The sequence below is a fragment of the Schistocerca nitens genome, chromosome 1 (assembly GCF_023898315.1).
Source record: "Schistocerca nitens isolate TAMUIC-IGC-003100 chromosome 1, iqSchNite1.1, whole genome shotgun sequence".
NCBI lineage: Eukaryota > Metazoa > Arthropoda > Insecta > Orthoptera > Acrididae > Schistocerca > Schistocerca nitens.
The window spans coordinates 128423565-128445477 of NC_064614.1; the positions used below are offsets into that span (position 1 = coordinate 128423565).

Sequence of the window (21913 nt, forward strand, 5' to 3'; positions counted from 1 at the left end):
ACAGATGTTAAGTCCCTTAGTGCTCAGAGCCATTTGAACCATTTTGCACAAACGCATTATTGACTTGCTAATTTGTGAAGTTCTTTCTTTTGACTAAATACTCAAGTTTATCTGAAATTGTAATCGTTTGTTTGTCTGTACATGTAAATCACATTTACCGATTCCCGTCAGATTCGGAAAATTCCTTTTTCGTGAGCCTTTGCTTTCTTTGAGTGTACAATAAAAATGTTCATGTAATTCGGAAAATTCCTTTTTCGTGCGTCTTTGCTTTCTTTGAGTGTACAATAAAAGTGTTGATGTAATTCTTTTTGTAATACGGAGTCTGTTTGTTTTGCAGGTTATCCTGGTCAAGTGGAATGAACCGTATCAGAAGCTAGCATCATGTGACAGCTCAGGGATTATTTTTGTATGGATCAAGTACGAAGGCAGGTGGAGTATCGAACTCATCAATGACCGCAACACGCCTGTCACCCACTTTTCTTGGTCGCATGATGGACGAATGGCGCTTATTTGTTACCAGGTAAGTTCTGAATGCTTCCCAGAAACAATTTCGTATCTTCATCATCACCATTAATTCATTAATCATCATAATCATCATCTGATCTGCGTCAGGTACAGGCATGGTACGTGACCACCTGTCTCTGTGTTTTCATTTGCTCTTCACTTGCACGTAGTTACCACTTTCCTCCATGGCAGGGCTCGTTAGTTGATATTTTCCTTTTACGTCCCTCTTTGTCGCTTCATTTCCTAGCTGGAGTAAGCACTGCCTTCTGAAGATGTGGGCCAGCCAGTTTTCCTTACTTTTTCTCATGTTGTTGTAACATGACATTGGCCTCCCTGATTCGACGGTGCCGGCAGCGGTGGCCGAGCGGTTCTATGCGCTTCAGTCAGGAAACCGCGCGACTGCTACGGTCGCAGGTTCGAATACTGCCTCGGGCATGGATGCGAATGATGTCCTTAGGTTAGTTAGGTTTAAGTATTTCTAAATTCTAAGGGACTGATGACCTCAGATGTTAAGTCCCATAGTGCTCAGAGCCATTTGATTCGACGGACCCGTTATACTGCGGCCTCCCTTTGGACAGAAATTGGGCTATCCCACTTCTGATGCCAGTTTAAAAGAGTAGGAGAGCAAGCTACTTAGGATGGACAAAGACATGGGCGTCTTCATGGGAGTCAGAGGAACGAGTTAAGTAACCTGAATTTTGGTATATATAGGGTGATCAAAAAGTCAGTATAAATTTGAAAACTTAATAAACCACGGAATAATGTTGATAGAGAGGTAAAAATTGACACACATGGTTGGAATGACATGGGGTTTTATTAGAACAAAAAAAAAGTTCACAAAATGTCCGACAGATGGCGCTGGACAGAAAAACTGCTACCGTGACGGGTGAGAGGTACGCCGATATGTTACAGAATCGCATCATCCCCAGCCTGGCTGATAAACACCTGCTGGAACGTACGATGTTTATGCAGGATGGCGCTCCACCCCATATTGCTAGAGGCGTGGAAGATCTCTTGCGCGCGTCTTTTGGTGATGATCGTGTGCTCAGCTGCCACTTTCGTCATGCTTGGACTCCCAGGTCCCCAGACCTCAGTCCGTGCGATCGTTGGCTTTGGGGTTACCTGAAGTCGCAAGTGTATTGTGATCGACCGACATCTCTATGGATGCTGAAAGACAACATCAGACGCCAATGCCTCACCATAACTGCGGACATGCTTTACAGTGCTGTTCACAACATTATTCCTCGATTGCAGCTATTGTTGAGGAATGATGGTGGACATATTGAGAATTTCCTGTAAAGAACATCATCTTTGCTTTGTCTTACTTTGTTATGCTAATTATTGCTATTCTGATCAGATGAAGCGCCATTTGTCGGACACTTTTTGAACGTTTGTATTTTTTTGGCTCTAATAAAATCCCAAGTCATTCCAAGCATGTGTGTGAATTTGTACCTCTCTATATACATTATTCCGTGATTTATTCAGTTTTCAAATTTATATTGACTTTTTGATCACCAAGTACTTTCACTTCAGTATACATCGCCAGACGGTGAAGCTGCCTGACACTCTAGGTGGCCATAGCGGGTCGAGGAATAGGAAGAAGTATGTTTTGGGAACAATGTTGCTGATTGTGAGCTTTGTTGAAACTCTGTGAGCAACACTGGTGTTCCCAACCTTCTTAGCTAATCGTTGGAATCATCCAAGTACAACGTGAGAACCCATATGATAGACATCATTTGTTCCAACGTGCGGCACAATCTGTTGTTCGTTCCACCCTGTTTCATCAATGGCTGCCGGAATACCCTCTTCAAGACGCTGAATGAGGCCTGCAGATACGCACGTCGCGTGCACATGGTGTTCTTTTCCATCTGTTGCTGCCATTTCCCTAATGGGTGCCATTATGCACTGTACATTTGAACTGCCAACAACAGACCCCTACCCATTTGCATTCACCTCCTCTTGACGCACGATGCAGTAGATTTCCCAAGAGATGAAGCGAGTCTCACTGGCTCGGTTTAGGTTTCAAAAATGGTTCAAATGGCTCTGAGCACTATGGGACTCAACATCTTAGGTCATAAGTCCCCTAGAACTTAGAACTACTTAAACCTAACTAACCTAAGGACATCACACACACCCATGCCCGAGGCAGGATTCGAACCTGCAACCGTAGCAGTCGCGCGGTTCCGGACTGCGCGCCTAGAACCGCGAGACCACCGCGGCCGGCTGTTTAGGTTTCATTGGAAGACAGCCCCCCATACGTTTCGCTTAGAGAGATGGATGTAACAACCTGAGACCTGTGCCGACCGAAGTGGCCGTGCGGTTAAAGGCACTGCAGTCTGGAACCGCAAGACCGCTACGGTCGCAGGTTCGAATCCTGCCTCGGCATGGATGTTTGTGATGTCCTTAGTTAGGTTTAACTAGTTCTAAGTTCTAGGGGACTAATGACCTCAGCAGTTGAGTCCCATAGTGCTCAGAGCCATTTGAACCATTTGAACCTGAGACCTACTTAGCCCTATCTCCCCTGTACAGGACATCTTGACCTATTAGTGGTGCTCTACTCACAATCAAGTGCACGAGAAGGGACCGATGACCGTAGCAGTATGGTCACTTTATTCCCCCAAACCAACCAAGTGCACGAGTAGTGATAGACCCTGTATTTGCTGCAGATTAGACAGTACCCACAGGAGAAGATAGTACTTGAAGTTATCGTGACTGTTGGTATATGTTCCAACGCAACCATTTGTAGCAGCTTCCAATTGCTTGACAGCAGTCGGGGCGATTTCCAGCTGCTTACGAGCAGCAGCTGCATGGTGTCGCAGTAACTCTTTTCTAAAACTTATTTTAAGAAGTGTTTTCACAAGAATCATCATCCATCTGTGATTGTCACAACCAAACGCTTTCGAAAAGTCACATAAGCTCACAACGGAAAATGTTATTCACCCCTTCTCTTTGGAGCTCTGCAGATATTGAATAACTGGAACCAGAAGACACGGAAGTTCAGTGGCGTGTATGTGCCTGTCATTTCTGAGGAACCAGCGCAGTAAGATGGTTCTTTGTGGATGTTTCATGGAATGGCAGAAAGGGTCTGGGTGGTATAGTCCGTAGATGACAGTGCTACACCAACGTTGGCAACACATATCGATACCACGGACATTAGCAAGGTTTCGCTGCAATGCGCAACGACGTATGGTAGGCGCTCAAGAGACCACGCCTCCCTCTCACCATAGCAGCGCCCTCACCCTGACGCCCACATAGTGTTGAACTTGCAAGAGCCCAGCCCAGTTCGTGACCTCAACTACAACAGTCCACATCAAAGTCGGGCCAATGGGTTGTCTACATTTCTGATCAACTTGTGCTTTAAAAAATGTTGGACACCGTACCTCAAGAGAACAGTTTGTTAACTAGGGCATCAAGTAGTGCTTTACTAGTCAATGACAGTTGTAAATTGTCAAGAAATCCTGTAGAACAGAACTGTGTCAAAGTTCAGTAAATCTCTTATTCAGTTATGTAATAAAGTGAACTAACATTTCATATATTCAAGTTCGATGAGCCTTCTCTCAGAGCAATCAAAGAACCAACTGGTGTGGTTGGACGAAAGACGTTTTGCCTAGTCACAACAATTTGCCCGTGACCATATCGTCAATGGAAATACCGAAATTGTTGACGTATCTTTGCGGTTTGTACAACACGTCTACAAGGGATGGTGTACCACTTACGGCTGTGTAACATGGCATAAGAACAACGGTAGTAAAAAGATCCCAACTGATTAGGACTGGAGATAGTTATTATTATTATTTATTATTTATAATATGGATCCAATTCACAGCAATATTTACACTCTGAGGTACAAAGGGAATATGCAAGAGCTACTGCTCTCAGTTGACCTTACAGAGCGATGTTACGAGAGTCTAACCACACCATTGTTGTTGGAGAAGCATTGATGATATCTGTCCAGTCTCCTCTGAAACATCTCTTGGGACATTCCTCTATAACGTGGCCAATGGTCTACTCTGATGCTTCACGGTCACACAGTGGGGTGCCCGAGAGCCCCCTTTTGTACATGAGGGACTTCGTTCTTCTGCATCCACATCGTATTCTGTTCAGTTGACACCAGGTTCTTCTAGACAGTTGGGGCCTTTGGAGCCATGAAGACGTATGCTGGCGTTGTTTCTCGATGTCTCCTTCTGGATCGGTGACAAGAGTCACGTCTTGCCAATAACAGCGGGCTTCAAACCCGACAGGAACTGGTGTCTATAAAGGCAGGCACATCTCAATCAGTTTCTGAGCGATTTTTGCGAAAGGGGCTGGATACAGTGGACTTTTAGAGTCGGGTACACCACAAAAGAGCATTTCTCGTAGGGGATGCACATTTTCATAGGGACAAACTACACAGAAACTGGGCATTAACTGTCTGAAAGCGATTAGTGTGGTCCGATGAATCACAAGTTTGTTCCTTTCCAAATTACACAAGGAGTCTAGTGCACCAGATGCCCAACGAGGTGTTTAACCCACAGTTGGTAGAAGGTGTAGTTCGGGTGGTTACCTGATGTTTTGACAGTGCTGTTCTTATCATGGGTTGGGCCGAGTCATTCAGGTTGCAGTGAACTGAGATGAATAAAATTTTTCCGTTTTCAATACTGGCTTCAGTCCGTGTCTCTACAGCAGACGTCCAGTTTCCGAATTGCTCGAGCCAGGCCTCCAGGCCATCACAATATGCCCTCGCTCAGACTTAGATAGATCCCACATCTTCCCCATTCTACACACGGACAGCACTCTCAGTGATACCACAAGCACCGTGTGTGTGTGTTTGACTAGCAGTCATTCCTCGGCCAGGAGACGCTGCTATCGCCTGGATGGGTTTGTATGGATAGTGGGTCGGTGGTCATAATGTTATGGCTGATCAGTGCATTGAGATCTGTGAAGCCAACAGTCTTATACAGTGGCCTAACAATAGCATCTTTCAATCTCTCTGGGAAAATACCTGAAATTTATTATGTGACTAGGAGCTTTACATATTTGAGAGCCACAAATTTTAGTGTCTCATTGCAAATACACTCCTGGAAATTGAAATAAGAACACCGTGAATTCATTGTCCCAGGAAGGGGAAACTTTATTGACACATTCCTGGGGTCAGATACATCACATGATCACACTGACAGAACCACAGGCACATAGACACAGGCAACAGAGCATGCACAATGTCGGCACTAGTACAGTGTATATCCACCTTTCGCAGCAATGCAGGCTGCTATTCTCCCATGGAGACGATCGTAGAGATGCTGGATGTAGTCCTGTGGAACGGCTTGCCATGCCATTTCCACCTGGCGCCTCAGTTGGACCAGCGTTCGTGCTGGACGTGCAGACCGCGTGAGACGACGCTTCATCCAGTCCCAAACATGCTCAATGGGGGACAGATCCGGAGATCTTGCTGGCCAGGGTAGTTGACTTACACCTTCTAGAGCACGTTGGGTGGCACGGGATACATGCGGACGTGCATTGTCCTGTTGGAACAGCAAGTTCCCTTGCCGGTCTAGGAATGGTAGAACGATGGGTTCGATGACGGTTTGGATGTACCGTGCACTATTCAGTGTCCCCTCGACGATCACCAGTGGTGTACGGCCAGTGTAGGAGATCGCTCCCCACACCATGATGCCGGGTGTTGGCCCTGTGTGCCTCGGTCGTATGCAGTCCTGATTGTGGCGCTCACCTGCACGGCGCCAAACACGCATACGACCATCATTGGCACCAAGGCAGAAGCGACTCTCATCGCTGAAGACGACACGTCTCCATTCGTCCCTCCATTCACGCCTGTCGCGACACCACTGGAGGCGGGCTGCACGATGTTGGGGCGTGAGTGGAAGACGGCCTAACGGTGTGCGGGACCGTAGCCCAGCTTCATGGAGACGGTTGCGAATGGTCCTCGCCGATACCCCAGGAGCAACAGTGTCCCTAATTTGCTGGGAAGTGGCGGTGCGGTCCCCTACGGCACTGCGTAGGATCCTACGGTCTTGGCGTGCATCCGTGCGTCGCTGCGGTCCGGTCCCAGGTCGACGGGCACGTGCACCTTCCGCCGACCACTGGCGACAACATCGATGTACTGTGGAGACCTCACGCCCCACGTGTTGAGCAATTCGGCGGTACGTCCACCCGGCCTCCCGCATGCCCACTATACGCCCTCGCTCAAAGTCCGTCAACTGCACATACGGTTCACGTCCACGCTGTCGCGGCATGCTACCAGTGTTAAAGACTGCGATGGAGCTCCGTATGCCACGGCAAACTGGCTGACACTGACGGTGGCGGTGCACAAATGCTGCGCAGCTAGCGCCATTCGACGGCCAACACCGCGGTTCCTGGTGTGTCCGCTGTACCGTGCGTGTGATCATTGCTTGTACAGCCCTCTCGCAGTGTCCGGAGCAAGTATGGTGGGTCTGACACACCGGTGTCAATGTGTTCTTTTTCCCATTTCCAGGAGTGTATTATCAACACCATATCAACGACTACTTACAGTAGCAGTAGCAGTTGTGGTAGTACTAGTTGTAGTAAGAGCAATAGTAGAAAACTATGTATTTGTTTTTAATAATGTTTAATAGGGATGGGGCCCCTCCACGCCCACACCAACGTGGTGACCAAACCAAAAGTTCTACTGTCACCTCCGTATAACATGTTAGTTTTTGAATCAGGAGTCACAGGATGCGGGCTGTGATGTTATCCATGCGTCTGGGTAAGATTACTCATTAACATGGTCCTTCAGGAGATAGAGAGTGGACGAAAGCGATCGAAGGGTAGCGGTTGTAAGGGCAGAGGAAAAAAAAGTGCCAAGGCAAGAGCCAAGGGAAAAAACCTGTGCGACAGTAGGACGGGTAGTAAGGGCAGTAGCGGCTTGCTATCTGCGACAGTGCATGCAAGGTGTGGTTGTGTTAGTTCGAGGTATCGTGCATCGTTACCTTTGTCGTTGTTGGAGCATGTTGCGGCGCTTGCTGCAGTTGCTGCATCCCTGCAACAGTTCAAGGTCGTTGTAGATTAGTGGGCGATCGGTCATAGATCGGCTCACAGACGGTGTAGGGGGTGTGTGTGGCTGGTTTGCGTGCTGTGTACAGTACGGTTTCCCTGCGGTTGTCTGTTTTTCGGCTGGTCGAACATCTGGGTTTCCAGTAATAACTGTGTTGCAGAGGCTCGCCAGTACTGTCGTGTTAGCGTTCTATAGACCATAGATGTTCAGTTCCTAGCCAGTAATGTCTTTGGTCTGTTATGCTTCCATCTATGGTTGTGGTCGTAGTTACCCAGAGAAAGGATAAACGGGTTGCGCGAGTGTCTCGTGTTATTGTACAGTCGTGTGGAGAGTTTTTGGAATACCTGCAAGATAGTATCTAGCCGGTATTCCCGGTGAAGGTCCGCGATGCGTGTGTAGCGCGGAGCGTTGCTTATGATTTTGAGTACTTTGTTCTGTATGAGCTGCAGACGGCGCAGGCGAGTTGGCGCTGCGTATCCCCAGACAGGGGCTGCGTACGTCATCAGGGGTCGAATAAGTGTCATGTACATGGACCTGGACACCCTCCTGTTCAGTGTGCTACGCCTGTTAAGCATAGGGTAGAGTTGTTTGAGCCTCGCGTTAGCTTTGTTGGTCACGTGTTGAAAGTGGTCCCCCCAGAGTAGTTTCCTGTCCAGCCAGACACCGAGGTATTTGACCTTCTCGCGGAAACGTATTGGGCGTGTGTGTAGTGTTATTGGGTTGCAGTGCTGATGTTTGCGCACTTGCTTCAGTCTTCTAGTGAACAGAACGGCCTCGCACTTGTCGACGTTTACTCTAACATTATTTGTGTGTTTGTCAGTTTTAAATACTCGAAATCCGACAAAATGTTTCCATAAATATTTTGTCTTCTTTTTATTTAGCGTATGGTATGTGGTCTTCCTTTTCTAGAGAACACTGAATTAAGAAAAACCAGCAACTGGTCAAGAAACGTACTGAAACTAATAATTTGAAATATGAGTAGAAAAGTCCCACTAAACGGAGTGGCTGCTGGTATTTTTAAGCACTGTTTTTCAAAAAATATTCTATACCAGCAAAGTGAAATAATTTCACTTTATCAAAAATTCAGAATGTGCTCGCGGCAAAAGCTCCTCAAAAAACAGCCCAAAGATATTAATGTGGATAGCGCAACATGTTCATAGAAACAGAAATCAGATATAAATTGAATGTGAAAATTTTCCTGTTTGCCGTTATACAGAAATTATTATTACGGCTGTTCTGCTGGTTTGATTGTAATTGCCGTTACTATTTTATGACACTTAAGTCTTATCCAGAATGCCCGCATCTCGTGGTCGTGCGTTAGCGTTCTCGCTTCCCACGCCCGGGTTCCCGGGTTCGATTCCCGGCGGGGTCAGGGATTTTCTCTGCCTCGTGATGGCTGGGTGTTGTGTGCTGTCCTTAGGTTAGTTAGGTTTAAGTAGTTCTAAGTTCTAGGGGACTTATGACCACAGCAGTTGAGTCCCATAGTGCTCAGAGCCATTTTTTCTTATCCAGAATCTCTTATGAGACTGAAAAGTAGTTAAACGTCACTAGTTCCAGACATGAGACTCTTTACTCAATTTAAAAATAAGTGATGTGTGATGACATGGAGACATTAGATACGGCTCAGATTTCGAAATTGTTGCACTACATGTGATCTTCTTTATTTTCTGAATGACAATAATCTGCTGCCCTGGTTGTTGTTCCTTAGATTAAAATATGCTTGTATGTTACACTGCCACACAATTTCACTATTGAGGTACTATTAAGCATCTGAAACACATACTTGATGTAAAGTCGTGTTCTATATAAATAAAAGAATCATGTGTTGTCAACATGATAAATATTAAAATTACATTAAAAGTAAAAGAGAACTCACAGCGCATAGCCCGCAGAGAGGACGTATTTGAATTGCAGTTTCAACTTACATTGGTCAGACTTTCTCAAAATATATTGGGGTGGTGCAGTAAGCAATCAAATACAAGTCGAATTAAAAAAGTATTCATCATTTAATAGCAGATAAAATACTCCACTACATTACTGGACTTTCCAATAAATGAAATCACAATGTGTAACTTATGTTTACTTTCTGGCATAGATGAGAGTCACGTTAAGGTTTCTGGCCACTGCGCAAACATTCCAGTCGTTGACCTATGCAACAATAATGCAAATACAGTATTTATAATAAATAACATCGTTATGTACCCTTGATGACTGCACGACACAAAGCTTTACACCTAGACTAGGCCCATCAACACCGACATTAGACTGTTTATGACTGGAAACATGTTGCCTGGTCGTTTCAAATTGTATCGAGCGGATGGACGTGTACCGGTATGGAGACAACCTCATGAATCAACGGACCTGGACCCTGCATGTCAGCATGGGACTGTTCAAGATGGTGGAGGCTCTGTAATGGTGTGGAGCGTGAGCAGTTGGAGTGATATGGGACCCCTGATACGTCTAGATAAGATTCTGACAGCTGACACGTACGTGAGCATTCTGTCTGATCAGCTGCATCCATTCATGTCCATTGGGCATTCCGACGGACTTGGGCAATTCCAGCAGAACAATGCGACACCTCACACGTTCAGAATTGCTACGTAGGGGCTCCAGGAAAACTCTTCTGAGTTTAGACACTTCCTTTGGCCACCAATATTGAGTATATCTGGGATGCCTTACAACGTGCTGTTCAGAAGAGATCACCACCTCGTACTCTTACAGATTTATGGACAGCCCCGCCGGATTCATGGTGTCAATTCCCACGAGCACTACCTCAGACATTAGTCGAGTCCATGCCACGACGTGATGCTGCACTTCTGCGTGCTCGCCGAGGGCCCTGCACTATATTAGGCAGGTGTACCAGTTTCTTTGTCTCTTTAGTGTATTATCAGTATAGAAGACAGAACTGGAAGACCATGTCCGTGGGTGAATGGCAACACAACTAAAGTACAAACAGAAAATGTCTGTGCGAGATGCTTCCAGAGATTGGAAGCCCACAAGTCGTTGTAGGCGGCGGAGCAGGAGGAACCGAGGAAAATTGACCCTAGGATCCAACCTGGTACTCGGATTATGTTTTTGAGACGACAGTACTTCCGGACCGTCTGGTGTCGGCAGATATCGGTGTCGATGCCTCGGATAATGACGTGGGATGACGAGAAGCGTGGCGTAGCACCTAGGAGCGGCAGGCGGAGGTTCTGCGTGGCGTCAGCAACAGGTGCGCACCGCGAGAGCGGTGACTCAGCACGGTGATCTGCTGGTGCGGCCTGCTTGAAGCCCTGGGCGGAGCGCGGGCCTACGTAGTCGTCAGCGGAAGGATACGGCACGGTACCGCGTGAACACGTCACTACCCGGTCGTAAGGTAGTACCCGCCTATCGAAGCTCTACGTACTGCGGCTCAGGCACCACACAGGGGCGAAGCTGGTGGCCCCAGACACTGTGGCAGCTGCTGGCGGCTCGACTGTACACAGTGCCTTGTCTCGTCTGTTTACAAACAACCCCGTGGATGAGGTAGCGGCCGCACCTAGCACACTAAAAACAGGGGGAAGTGTGGTGGTCCAACTGTGCAGGGGACAGCCCTGCATACACACCAGCAATGAAGGGACATTCAGATAAAATGCACAAAAGGACCAATAATAATGAAATGACACAATTTCAGAGACTTGACTGGTTTCATAAAGACACGGTTTTTGTATATAGACTGAAGCGTCGAGTGAAAATTTGTATTAAGGCCAGAAATCGAATGTGGATCACCTGATTACTAGGCCTCTAAGCCACCGTGGCACAGCGGTTCACACAACTGCACGGCTTACCCTGGCTCACTTTCCTTCTTAATAAAAATTCTGACTGCTGCCCCAGTCTACTCGAAATTCCCCTTGCACACAAATAGAATTTTGTTCTTTTGTAAGAGGGTATTTAAAGTAGACTGAGGCAGCAGTCAGAATTTTTATCGAGGAGAGAAGTGTGTCAGGGTAATCCGTGAACTTGTGTGAAGCGCTGTGCCACGGTGGCTTAGTTGCTAACACAGCTGCCTAGTAATCAGGAGACCCGCAGTCGATTCCTGGCCTTGATACAAATTTTCACTCGACGCTTCAGTCTATACGTATGATCAATATTAATTAAATGAACTATTTTTTCATATCTATACCACCCAAGCACAAAACTAACCAACCATCAAAACAATCAAAACAATATACCAGTACAATTAGGTGGAACTGTGTCATGAGCTCGGCCAGTTCACATACATTATACATTTATTTTCCAAGAACATCACAACACCTTAATTTGTATTGTTCACACTCATCATGCATTAAGAACTCTTTGCTAAAGTCAAAATTTATTTTGGACATAATATCCATAAAAACACAATAGTCTGACCAAATTACAAGAAAATTTATTTTATTGAAAATTAGTGTTTTTGTCCTTTTAAGAAAGATTCAAAAATTTTATTAGAAGGTAATTTTACCATCTCTTACACGGTGCAAAATATTTTAGTACAAGGACGCATCTAAACATGGTTCTGCATCTCAAACGGTGGGTTAACATTAATGAATTAGAATAGATTGTGTGGGTCAGGTTAGTCCATCTCTTAACAAGGCAAGGCAGATTAACTTACATGGAATCTGCAATAGAACTCGTGTTAATATGACACAGAAATAGTATCAGACCCTCACAGAAAGTAACGACTGACGCATGCAGGTGATGTGACCTACATATTAACGACTTATCAAGTAAATCCCCTTAAGCTAACAATTCATGAAATCAGACATACACTAGCTCTGCTAAAACTGCCACGAGGACTTTCCTTTGTTTGCCTTATAGCCCACTCACTCACAGCCAATCAATGACACGCAATAACATGTTCATGTTACAGTTCATTCAAGGCAGCATTAAGCAGCTAAACTCAAATGACATACTAGCGGTTTAAGGTACAATGCAGTATCGCGATGGTGCCTAAAATGCTTTGGACCCACTGTACACTGAGGTGGCAAAAGTCAAGAGAAATCTCCTAATATCGTGTCGGACCTCCTTTCGCCCACAATAGTGCAGCAACTCCACGTGGTTTCGAGAATGAGATTTTCATTCTGCAGCGGAGTGTGCGCTGATATGAAACTTCCTGGCAGATTAAAAATGTGTGCTGGACCGAGACTCGAACTCGGGACCTTAGTCTTTTGCGGGCAAGCGCTCTACCACTTTTTTTTTTTTAGTCTCATTTTGTTCGTTTTCGTTCGTTGAATCTGCTCGGGGCGGACGTCCTAAGACATCCGTCTAAGTTCGTTGTTGATCGATTAGCTCAGTTTTTTTATTTCAGAGGACTGCTAACCCTCTGAACGAACACGCTGAGCTACCGTGCCGGCCACCACGGAGCTAACCGAGTACTACTCACACCCATTCCTCACAGCTTTACTTCTGCCAGTACCTCGTCTCCTACCTTCCAAACTTAACAGAAGCTCTCCTGCGAACCTTGCAGAATTAGCACTCCTGAAAGAATGGATATTGCGGATACATGGCTTAGCCACAGTCTGGGGGATGTTTCCAGAGTGAGATTTTCACTCTGCAGCGGAGTGTGCGCTGATATGAAACTTCCTGGCAGATTAAAACTGTGTGCTGGACCGAGACTCGAACTCGGGACCTTTGCCATTCGCGGGCATGTGCTCACAAGGGAACCTCCCCATCGCACCCCCCTCAGATTTAGCTATAAGTTGGTACAGTGGATAGGCCTTGAAAAACTGAACACAGATCAATCGAGAAAACAGGAAGAAGTTGTATGGAACTATGAAAAAAATTAGCAAAATATACGAACTGAGTAGTCCACGTGCAACATATGCAACTTCAAGGGTGACATACAGCCAGGAGCGCCGTGGTCTTGTGGTTACCGTGATTAGCTGCGGAGTAAGAGGTCCACGGTTCAAGTCCTTCCCCGGGCGAAAAATTTACTTCTTTTATTTTCGCAAAGTTATGATCTGTCCGTTCGTTCATTGACGTCTCTGTTCACTGTAATAAGTTTAGTTTCTGTGTTTTGCGACCGCACCGCAAAACCGTGCGATTAGTAGACGAAAGGACGTGCCTCTCCAATGGGAACTGAAAACATTTCATCGCAAGGTCATAGATCAACCGATTCCTCCACAGGAAAACACGTCTGATATATTCTATACGATAGTGTTGACGCCATGTGCGTCACATGACAGTCATGTTGTCGACCCACCTAACTTGCACGCTTGGCGAATGGGTAAAAAGATTCTTCTACCTTGCCCGATTTAGGTTTTCTTGTGGATGTGATTATCACTCCCAAAAAAGTGATCGCATCGGACGGACAGACGGACAGATAATAATTGTCTGAAAACAAAAAATTAAAATTTTCAGCCGCGGGAAGACTTGAACCGTGGACTTCTTATTCCGCAGCTACTCACGCTAACCACAAGACCACGGCGCTCCTGGCTGCATGTCACCCTTGAAGTTGCATATGTTGCACGTGGACTACTCAGTTCGTATATTTTGCTAATTTTTTTCATAGTTCCACACAACTTCTTCCTGTTTTCTCGATTGATCTGTGTTCAGTTTTTCAAGGCCTATCCACTGTTCCAACTTATAGCTAAATCTGAGGGGGGTGCGATGGGGAGGTTCCCTTGTCAGTGGAATTGCCAGAATGTTCTTCAAGCCAATCACGAACAATTGCGGCCCAGTGATATGGCGCACTGTCGTCCATAAAAATTCCGCCTTTGTTTGGGAACATGAAGTCAATGGATGGCTTCTCAATTAGTGGTTTAATTGGACCAGAGGAGCCAGTCCATTTCACGTACACACAGGCCACACCATTATGGAGCCACCACTAGCTTGCACATTGCCTTGTTGACGACTTTGGTCCATGGCTTTGCGGCGCATGCGCCACACTCGAACCAACTGAAATCGGGTCTCATCTGACCAGGCTACGGTTTTCCTGTCCAACAGATATGATCAAGACGCTAGGAGTTAGCAAAGGCACTTGAATCGGTCGTCTGGTGCCACAGCCCATTAATGCTGAATTTCTCCGCATTGTCCAAACAGACACATCCGTTGTGCGTCCCACATTGATTTCTGCGGTTATTTCAAGCAGTGTTGCTCGTCTGTTAGCACTGACAACCCTAAGCATATGTCGCTGCTCTTGGTCAATTCAAGGCCATTGCCCACTGCGTTGTCCGTAGTGAGAGGTAAAGCCTGAAATGTGGTATTCCCGGCACGCTCTTGACACTGTGTATATCGGAATATACTGTAGAATATCCTAACGATTTCCGACATTGAACGTCCCATCTGTGCAGCTCCAACAACAATTTCACTTTCAAAGTCTGTTAATTCGCTTGGTGCGGCGATAATCACGCCAGACACCATTTCATATGAATCACCAGAGTACAGGTGACAGCTCTGACAAAGTACTACCCTTTATGCCTTTGTGCATTCAATACTACCGCCATGTGTATACGAGCATATCGCTATCCCGTGACTTTTGTCAAAAATGGTTCAAATGGCTCTGAGCACTATGGGACTCAACTGCTGAGGTCATTAGTCCCCTAGAACTTAGAACTAGTTAAACCTAACTAACTTAAGGAAATCACAAACATCCATGCCCGAGGCAGGATTCGAACCTGCGACCGTAGCGGTCTTGCGGTTCCAGACTGCAGCGCCTTTAACCGCACGGCCACTTCGGCCGGCTGACTTTTGTCACCTCGTTGTATATCCCAACGGGGTGATGAAGTGAACTGCTAATAACATCTTGCAATACAGATCAATACGATAATACAGGGTGGTCCATTGATCGTTTCCGGGCCAAATATCTCACGAAATAAGCGTTAAACGAAAAAACTACAAAGAACGAAACTCGTCTAGCTTGAAGGCGGAAACCAGATGGCGTTATGGTTGGCCCGCTAGATGGCGCTGCCATAGGTCTAACGGATATCAACTGCGTTTTTTAAAATAGGAACACCCATTTTTACTACATATTCGTGTAGTACGTAAAGATATATGAATGTTTTAGTTGGAGCACTTTTTTCGCTTTGTGATAGATGGCGCTGTAATAATCACAAACATATGGCTCAAAATTTTAGACGAACAGTTGGTAACAGGTAGGTTTTTTAAATTAAAATACAGAACGTAGGTATGTTTGAAAATTTTATTTCGGTTGTTCCAATGTGATACATGTACCTTTGTGAAGTTATCATTTCTGAGAGCGCATGCTGTTACAGCGTGATTACCTGTAAATACCACATTAACGTAATAAATGCTCAAAACGATGTCCGTCGATCTCAATGCATTTGGCAATACGTGTAACGACTTTCCTCTCAACAGCCAGTAGTTCGCCTTAAGTAATGTTCGCACATGGATTGACAATGCGCCGACGCATGTTGTCAGGCGTTGTAGGTGGATCACGATGGCAAATATCCTTCAACTTTCCCCACAGAAAGAAATCCAGGGATGTCAGATCCGGTGAACGTGCGGGCCATGGTATGGTGCTTCGACGACCAATCCACCTGTCATGAAATATGCTATTCAATATCGCTCCAACCGCACGCGAGCTATGTGCCGAACATCCATCATTTTGAAGGTACATCGCCATTGTCATGCAGTGAAACGTCTTGTAGTAATATCGGTAGAACATTACGTAGGAAATCAGCATACATTGCACCATTTAGATTGGCATCGATAAAATGGGGGCCAATTATCCTTCCTCCCACAAGGTCGCTGATGTTCCACTTGTCGCAACCATCGTGGATTGTCCGTTGCCCAATAGTGCATATAATGCCGGTTTACGTTACCGCTGTTGGTGAATGACGCTTCGTCGCTAAATAGAACGAGTGCAAAAAATCTGTCATCGTCCCGTAAGTTCTCTTGTGCTCAGTGGCAGAACTGTACACGACGTTCAAAGTCGTCGCCATGCAATTCCTGGTGCATAGAAATATGGTACGGGTGCAATGTTGATATAGCATTCTCAACACCGACGTTTTTGAGATTCTCGATTCTCGCGCAATACGCCCGTTGGGCATTTTGATCACAATAGCCATATATCAACACGATATCGATCTTTTCCGCAATTGGTAAACGGTCCATTTTAACACGGGTAATGTATCACGAAGCAAATACCGCCCGCCCTGGGGGAATGTTACGTGATACCACGTACTTATACGTTTGTGACTGTTACAGCGCCATCTATCAAAAACGGAAAAAAGGGGTCCAACTAAAACATTCATATTTCTTTACGTACTACACGAATATGTAATCAAAAATGGGAGTTCCTATTTTAAAAAACGCAGTTGATATCCGTTTGACCTATGGCAGCGCCATCTAGCGGACCAACCATAGCGCCATCTGGTTTCCCCCTTCAAGCTAGACGAGTTTCGTTCTTTGTAGTTTTTTCGTTTGATGCTTATTTCGTGAGATATTTGGCCCGGTCACTATCAATGGACCACCCTGTATATATCTCTTCTTATAGCATGAATATAACACCAGTCAACATCCGTCATTCGAAATGCAATTCCATCGCAGTTCAACAGAAAAGAGAGTGCCGCCGCTGTACAGTACCTTGTAATTCACTGCTGCTGAAACTTATAACGTTCCCCACATTTCGTAACCAATCGCCACAAACCGTGCTGTCCACTCTTGTGTCACAGCTACAGAGAGTTTCAAGATATCCCGTCCTATAGCATCGGTTGGCGGCTTCCAAAACAGCTGTCTGTTTTCCGCAAGCCACAAGTCATCTCTCCGTGCGTGCCTCTGCCGCTATTCACTAGATTCACTCTGTCCTAGCCTGTACACGCTGCACCAATGTGTGGGCTCTGCGTACCGACCATTCCCAGTAGGTGGCGCAGTGTAGACTTCCTTCAGACGATCAGCCAAGCGGCTGATCCAAAATGTGTGGGTAACCGGTAAATACTGTCCTCCCACTTTAGTCTGTGTAACATCATATGTACGAAGACCCCAAAGGACGTGATCCCAAAATAAAACGTCATCAGAGCTAAAAAGAGATGGTTGGTTGGTTGGTTGGTTGTGGAAGGAGACCAGACAGCGTGGCCATCGGTCTCATCGGATTACGGAAGGAAGTCGGCCGTGCCCTTTCAGAGGAACCATCCCGGCATTTGCCTGGAATGATTTAGGGAAATCACGGAAAACCTAAATCACGATGGCCGGACGCGGGATTGAACCGTCGTCCACCCGAATGCGAGTCCAGTGTCTAACCACTGCGCCACCTCGCTCGGTTCACTAAAAGAGAGAATCTAAAAACTAAAACTATATCCAGACATAATCTCATTACTCTGGAATGAAATACACAACAAGTTTCTAGATGAAGCGAAAGCAGAACAACCAAAATGATACAAAGAAAACGATAAATTACCCCACATTCCCAGGGAATGCTTATACTTTACCTCATTTGCTTTTGAACCAGCTTGATTTGAGAAAGGTGGTTCAAATGGTTCAAATGGCTCTGAGCACTATGCGACTTAACTTCTGAGGTCATCAGTCGCCTAGAACTTAGAACTAATTAAACCTAACTAACCTAAGGACATTACACACATCCATGCCCGAGGCATGGTCGCCCAACTCCAGACTGTAGCGCCTAGAACCGCACGGCCACTCTGGCCGGCTGAGAAAGGTGGATCCTCTTTTGCTGGCCAGAACTGGGTTCCGTACCAATATTGTCACTGAAGTTAAAAACTTCAAAATCCGTAACTGCTCCATGAACCTAGACAGAAATTTATCGATTATCTTATTGCCCACCATACTAATGACACCGAAAATCTTCAACATAGCCATATCATACACCTTAAAACTTTTAGACTGTCAACCTCTGTTGTACTATTTAGTCTGTTGAACATGAACTCTAAGAACATTACTTTTAGCACGTTTCCAACTTTCAGTCAAGTTGGTTGGAGTGACTGTCTCCCGTAACAAATCATTAATCGGCCATAAATTAGTGAAGGGAGAATTTACCTTAAACGTGAGAAGCAATTCAACCATGGTGGCGTTGTGTGCGTAGCTGTACTGAAGGCGATCATCAGGCATCACAGCGACTTATCCCATCCTGGCTGGTCATGACTGTGATGAGCAATAAGAGCAGCCCCAAGAATCCTGTTAACTCTCTCTGAATAGGAAGGGTGGAGGTAATAGGCACCAGTGATATAATGCTACATCTCTTAAGGCCCTTAAAAATAAAGGCCGTCACATTATCCATGACAGTCACTTGCTCGAAATACACTTTTCTAGGGTTTCTATGGCCGACTGGGCCGTAGCCACCTTCCTCGGAAAGCTACACAAACTGGGAAAATGCATCCATACAAACTTTTGCATATTTAAATCATATTCTGGTTCATAGAACGGGACCTGAGAAATGCACGTATAACTTCTCAAACGGTCTTTCTACCAATATGAATGCAAGAAAACCAATCTTAGTGTTCTGCGGAGCCTTACCTTCTTCACAAGTCTTACACAAATGGAGTATCTCTAATCTCTCTATTCATATTCCCAAAATAAATATAGGATGAATTTTCCCACGATTCTTAAAAATTCCCAAATGCCCTCCACCAAGCGAGGAGGAAAATATTTCAGACCATCTGCCGAGCGGCAGATTAAAATTGTGCGAGCGACCAGCACAATGGTGTAATGTAGTAGGCAAAAGACGAGTTTACACACTGTCTTCTAATTTCTTCTTTACCAGCAACCCTCAGAGAACTTCGCGATAAAAATGGAAGTGTAAAAAGATAGGTTTTGAGCCATTGACTTTCCTTGAATCAGAAACCTTGTTATTTGTACTCAATCATGATTTTTAAATCACTATGTGACAATCTTATTGAGAAGCAGTTTATTATAACAAGAGCACTGACCAACAAATCATCATCTCATTCATTATAATAAAATATGAGTTGAATTGTAAGCCATCACACTACATCTTAACAACGTGTAAGCTACATAAATTCTGTCTGCTTCCCAAATACACTATAAGACAAAAAAAGCGACGCACCACGAAGGAACTACCCTAATGGGAATGAAATCGGTAGATGCGATTACATATGCAAACGAATGTTACGATTTCAGAAAAACTGGATGATTTATTTACGAGAAAGAGCTTCACAAATTGAGCAAGTCAATAACGCGTTGCCCCAACTCTGGCGCTTATGCAAGCAGTTATTCGGCTTGGCGGTGATTGATAGACTTGTTGGATGCACTTATTAGGGATATCGTACCAGATTCTGTCAAACTGGTGTGTTACATCTTCAAAATCCCGAGCTGGTCGGAGGGGGCCTGCCCGTAATACTCCATACCTTTAGAGTTGGGTAGAGATCTGGCAGGCTTGCTGGACGAGGTAGGGCTTGGGAAGCACGGACACAAGCAGCCAGTTCGGGGTGGGACTCATCACTGAAGATTATTCTACTCCAGTCAATGAGATTCCAGGCTGAAGTCGTGTTTGGAGACTCCCTTGCCAGTGGTGGGAGAGCAACCTAACTGTCGTCCGCCATACGACACGACAATCAAGGAGTTATGGTCTGGGGTGCCATTTCTTTTGATAGCAGGACCCTTTTGGGCACACTTGGCACCCTTGGTCACCGTCGGCACCCTTATAGCACAGCGATACGTCAGCGATATTCTGCGCCCTTTTGTTGCCCTTCGTAGCAAGTCATCCCTGACTTACATTTCAGCAACATAATGCCTGCCCGCACGTGGCGAGAGTTTCTACTACTTGTCTTCGTCTATGCCAAACCATACCTTGGCCAGAAAGGCCGCTGTATCTCCCCCCACCTGAGAACGTTTGGAGCATTATGGGCTGGGCCCTCCAACCAGCTTGGGATTTAGACTCTTTAACGCGCCAATTGGACAAAAGTCGGCTCGACATCCCTCAGGAGAACATCCAACAACTCCACCAATCGATGCCAAGCCAACTAACTACTTGTATAAGGGCCGGAGAGGGACCAACACGTTACTGATTTGCTCAGTTTGTGAAGTTCTTTTTCGTGAATAAATCATCCAATTATTATGAAATCGTAATCATTTGTTTGTCTGTATAGGTACATCAAATCTACTGATTTCCGTCCCAATTCAGACAATTCCTTCCTGGTGCGACGCGTTGCTTTGTTTCAGAATGTATTTCGGAAGCTGTCCTTTTTTTTTTTTTTTTAAAAAAAAAGGGGGGGGCGTATGTCCGTTGACTGACTATCTTTATTTAATTTTAATTCTCTCAACTAATCACGTTCTTATTTTAGGCAGATTACATCTGACATTCTTTTCAGGAACAATAAATTGTGCAGTAGTGAAAAATCGAAAATAAAATGGTATTCTGATCCAACTAAAGACAGTGGGGCGGCAAATCAGTGTCGTTCATTTCGCAGCGGACACAGTTGTGACTAAAATACTGATCTTGTTTAGTCTCCATAGTAAATAATTTATTGTGTATGTCTGATTTTCTTCCACAGGATGGTTTTGTTTTGGTTGGATCCGTGGCTGGCCAAAGGTACTGGTCGTCAATGCTCAATTTGGAATCCACTATCACGTGTGGTATATGGACTCCTGACGATCAGCAGGTAATTACTACCTCATTAAACAATATGATGATAATAGACTAAGCATGCTATGTCCTCAAATACACACATCAAAAAAAGTTTTGCATCATCCCGGTTAACAGAACTCATGAAGATAGACGTTAACTGTGGATATTATATCACAGACACAGTCCCTTTCACTGTTCAGAGATGTCACTAAACCCGCCCAAAGATGTAAACAATCATGCATGAGCAGCGCCTAGTAGACGTAGGGGGTTCGACAGCCGATCAATTCCAGTCATTCCACCACGAAGGAGGTACACGGCTCATGTTGTCTGTAGTTCAACCTTGCCTAGATGATCATATCGCGGTTCGATCACTTCCGCAATGTTACTTTCTGCCAGGAAGGGCTCTCAACAAGGGAAGTGTCTAGGAGTCTGCGTGTGAACCAAAGTAATGTTGTTCGGACATGGAGGAAATACAGAGAGACAGGAACTGTCGATGACATGCCTCGCTCAGGCTCCCCAAGGGCTACTACTGCAGTGGATGACCGCTACTTGTGGATTATGGCTCGGAGGAACCCTGACAGAAACGCCACCATGTTGAATAATGCTTTTCGTTCAGACTCAAACTGTGCGGAGTAGGCTGCATGATGCGCAACTTCACTCCCGACGTCCATGGTAAGGTCCACCTTTGCAACCACGAGACCATGCAGCGCAGAACAGATGGGCCCAAAAAAATGCCGAATAGGCCCTCTCAGGATTGTCATCATGTTCTCTTCACCGATGAGTGTCGCATGTGCCTTCAACCAGACAATCGTCGGAGACGTGTTTGGAGCCAACCAGGTTAGGCTGAACGCCTTAGACACACTGTCCAGCGAATGCTGCAATGTGGAGGTTCCCTGCTG

General features: G+C 45.5%; 1 protein-coding gene across 1 annotated transcript in view; it reads left to right on the forward strand.

Moving 5' to 3' along the window:
- LOC126205244 (tubby-related protein 4) overlaps nt 1-21913 on the forward strand; it is a 518596-nt gene that overhangs the window by 377725 nt on the left and 118958 nt on the right. The window contains exons 3-4 of the mRNA XM_049938873.1: nt 338-520; nt 20941-21048. Coding sequence (XP_049794830.1) covers nt 338-520; nt 20941-21048 — 291 coding nt within the window. The remainder of the gene's footprint in view (nt 1-337; nt 521-20940; nt 21049-21913) is intronic.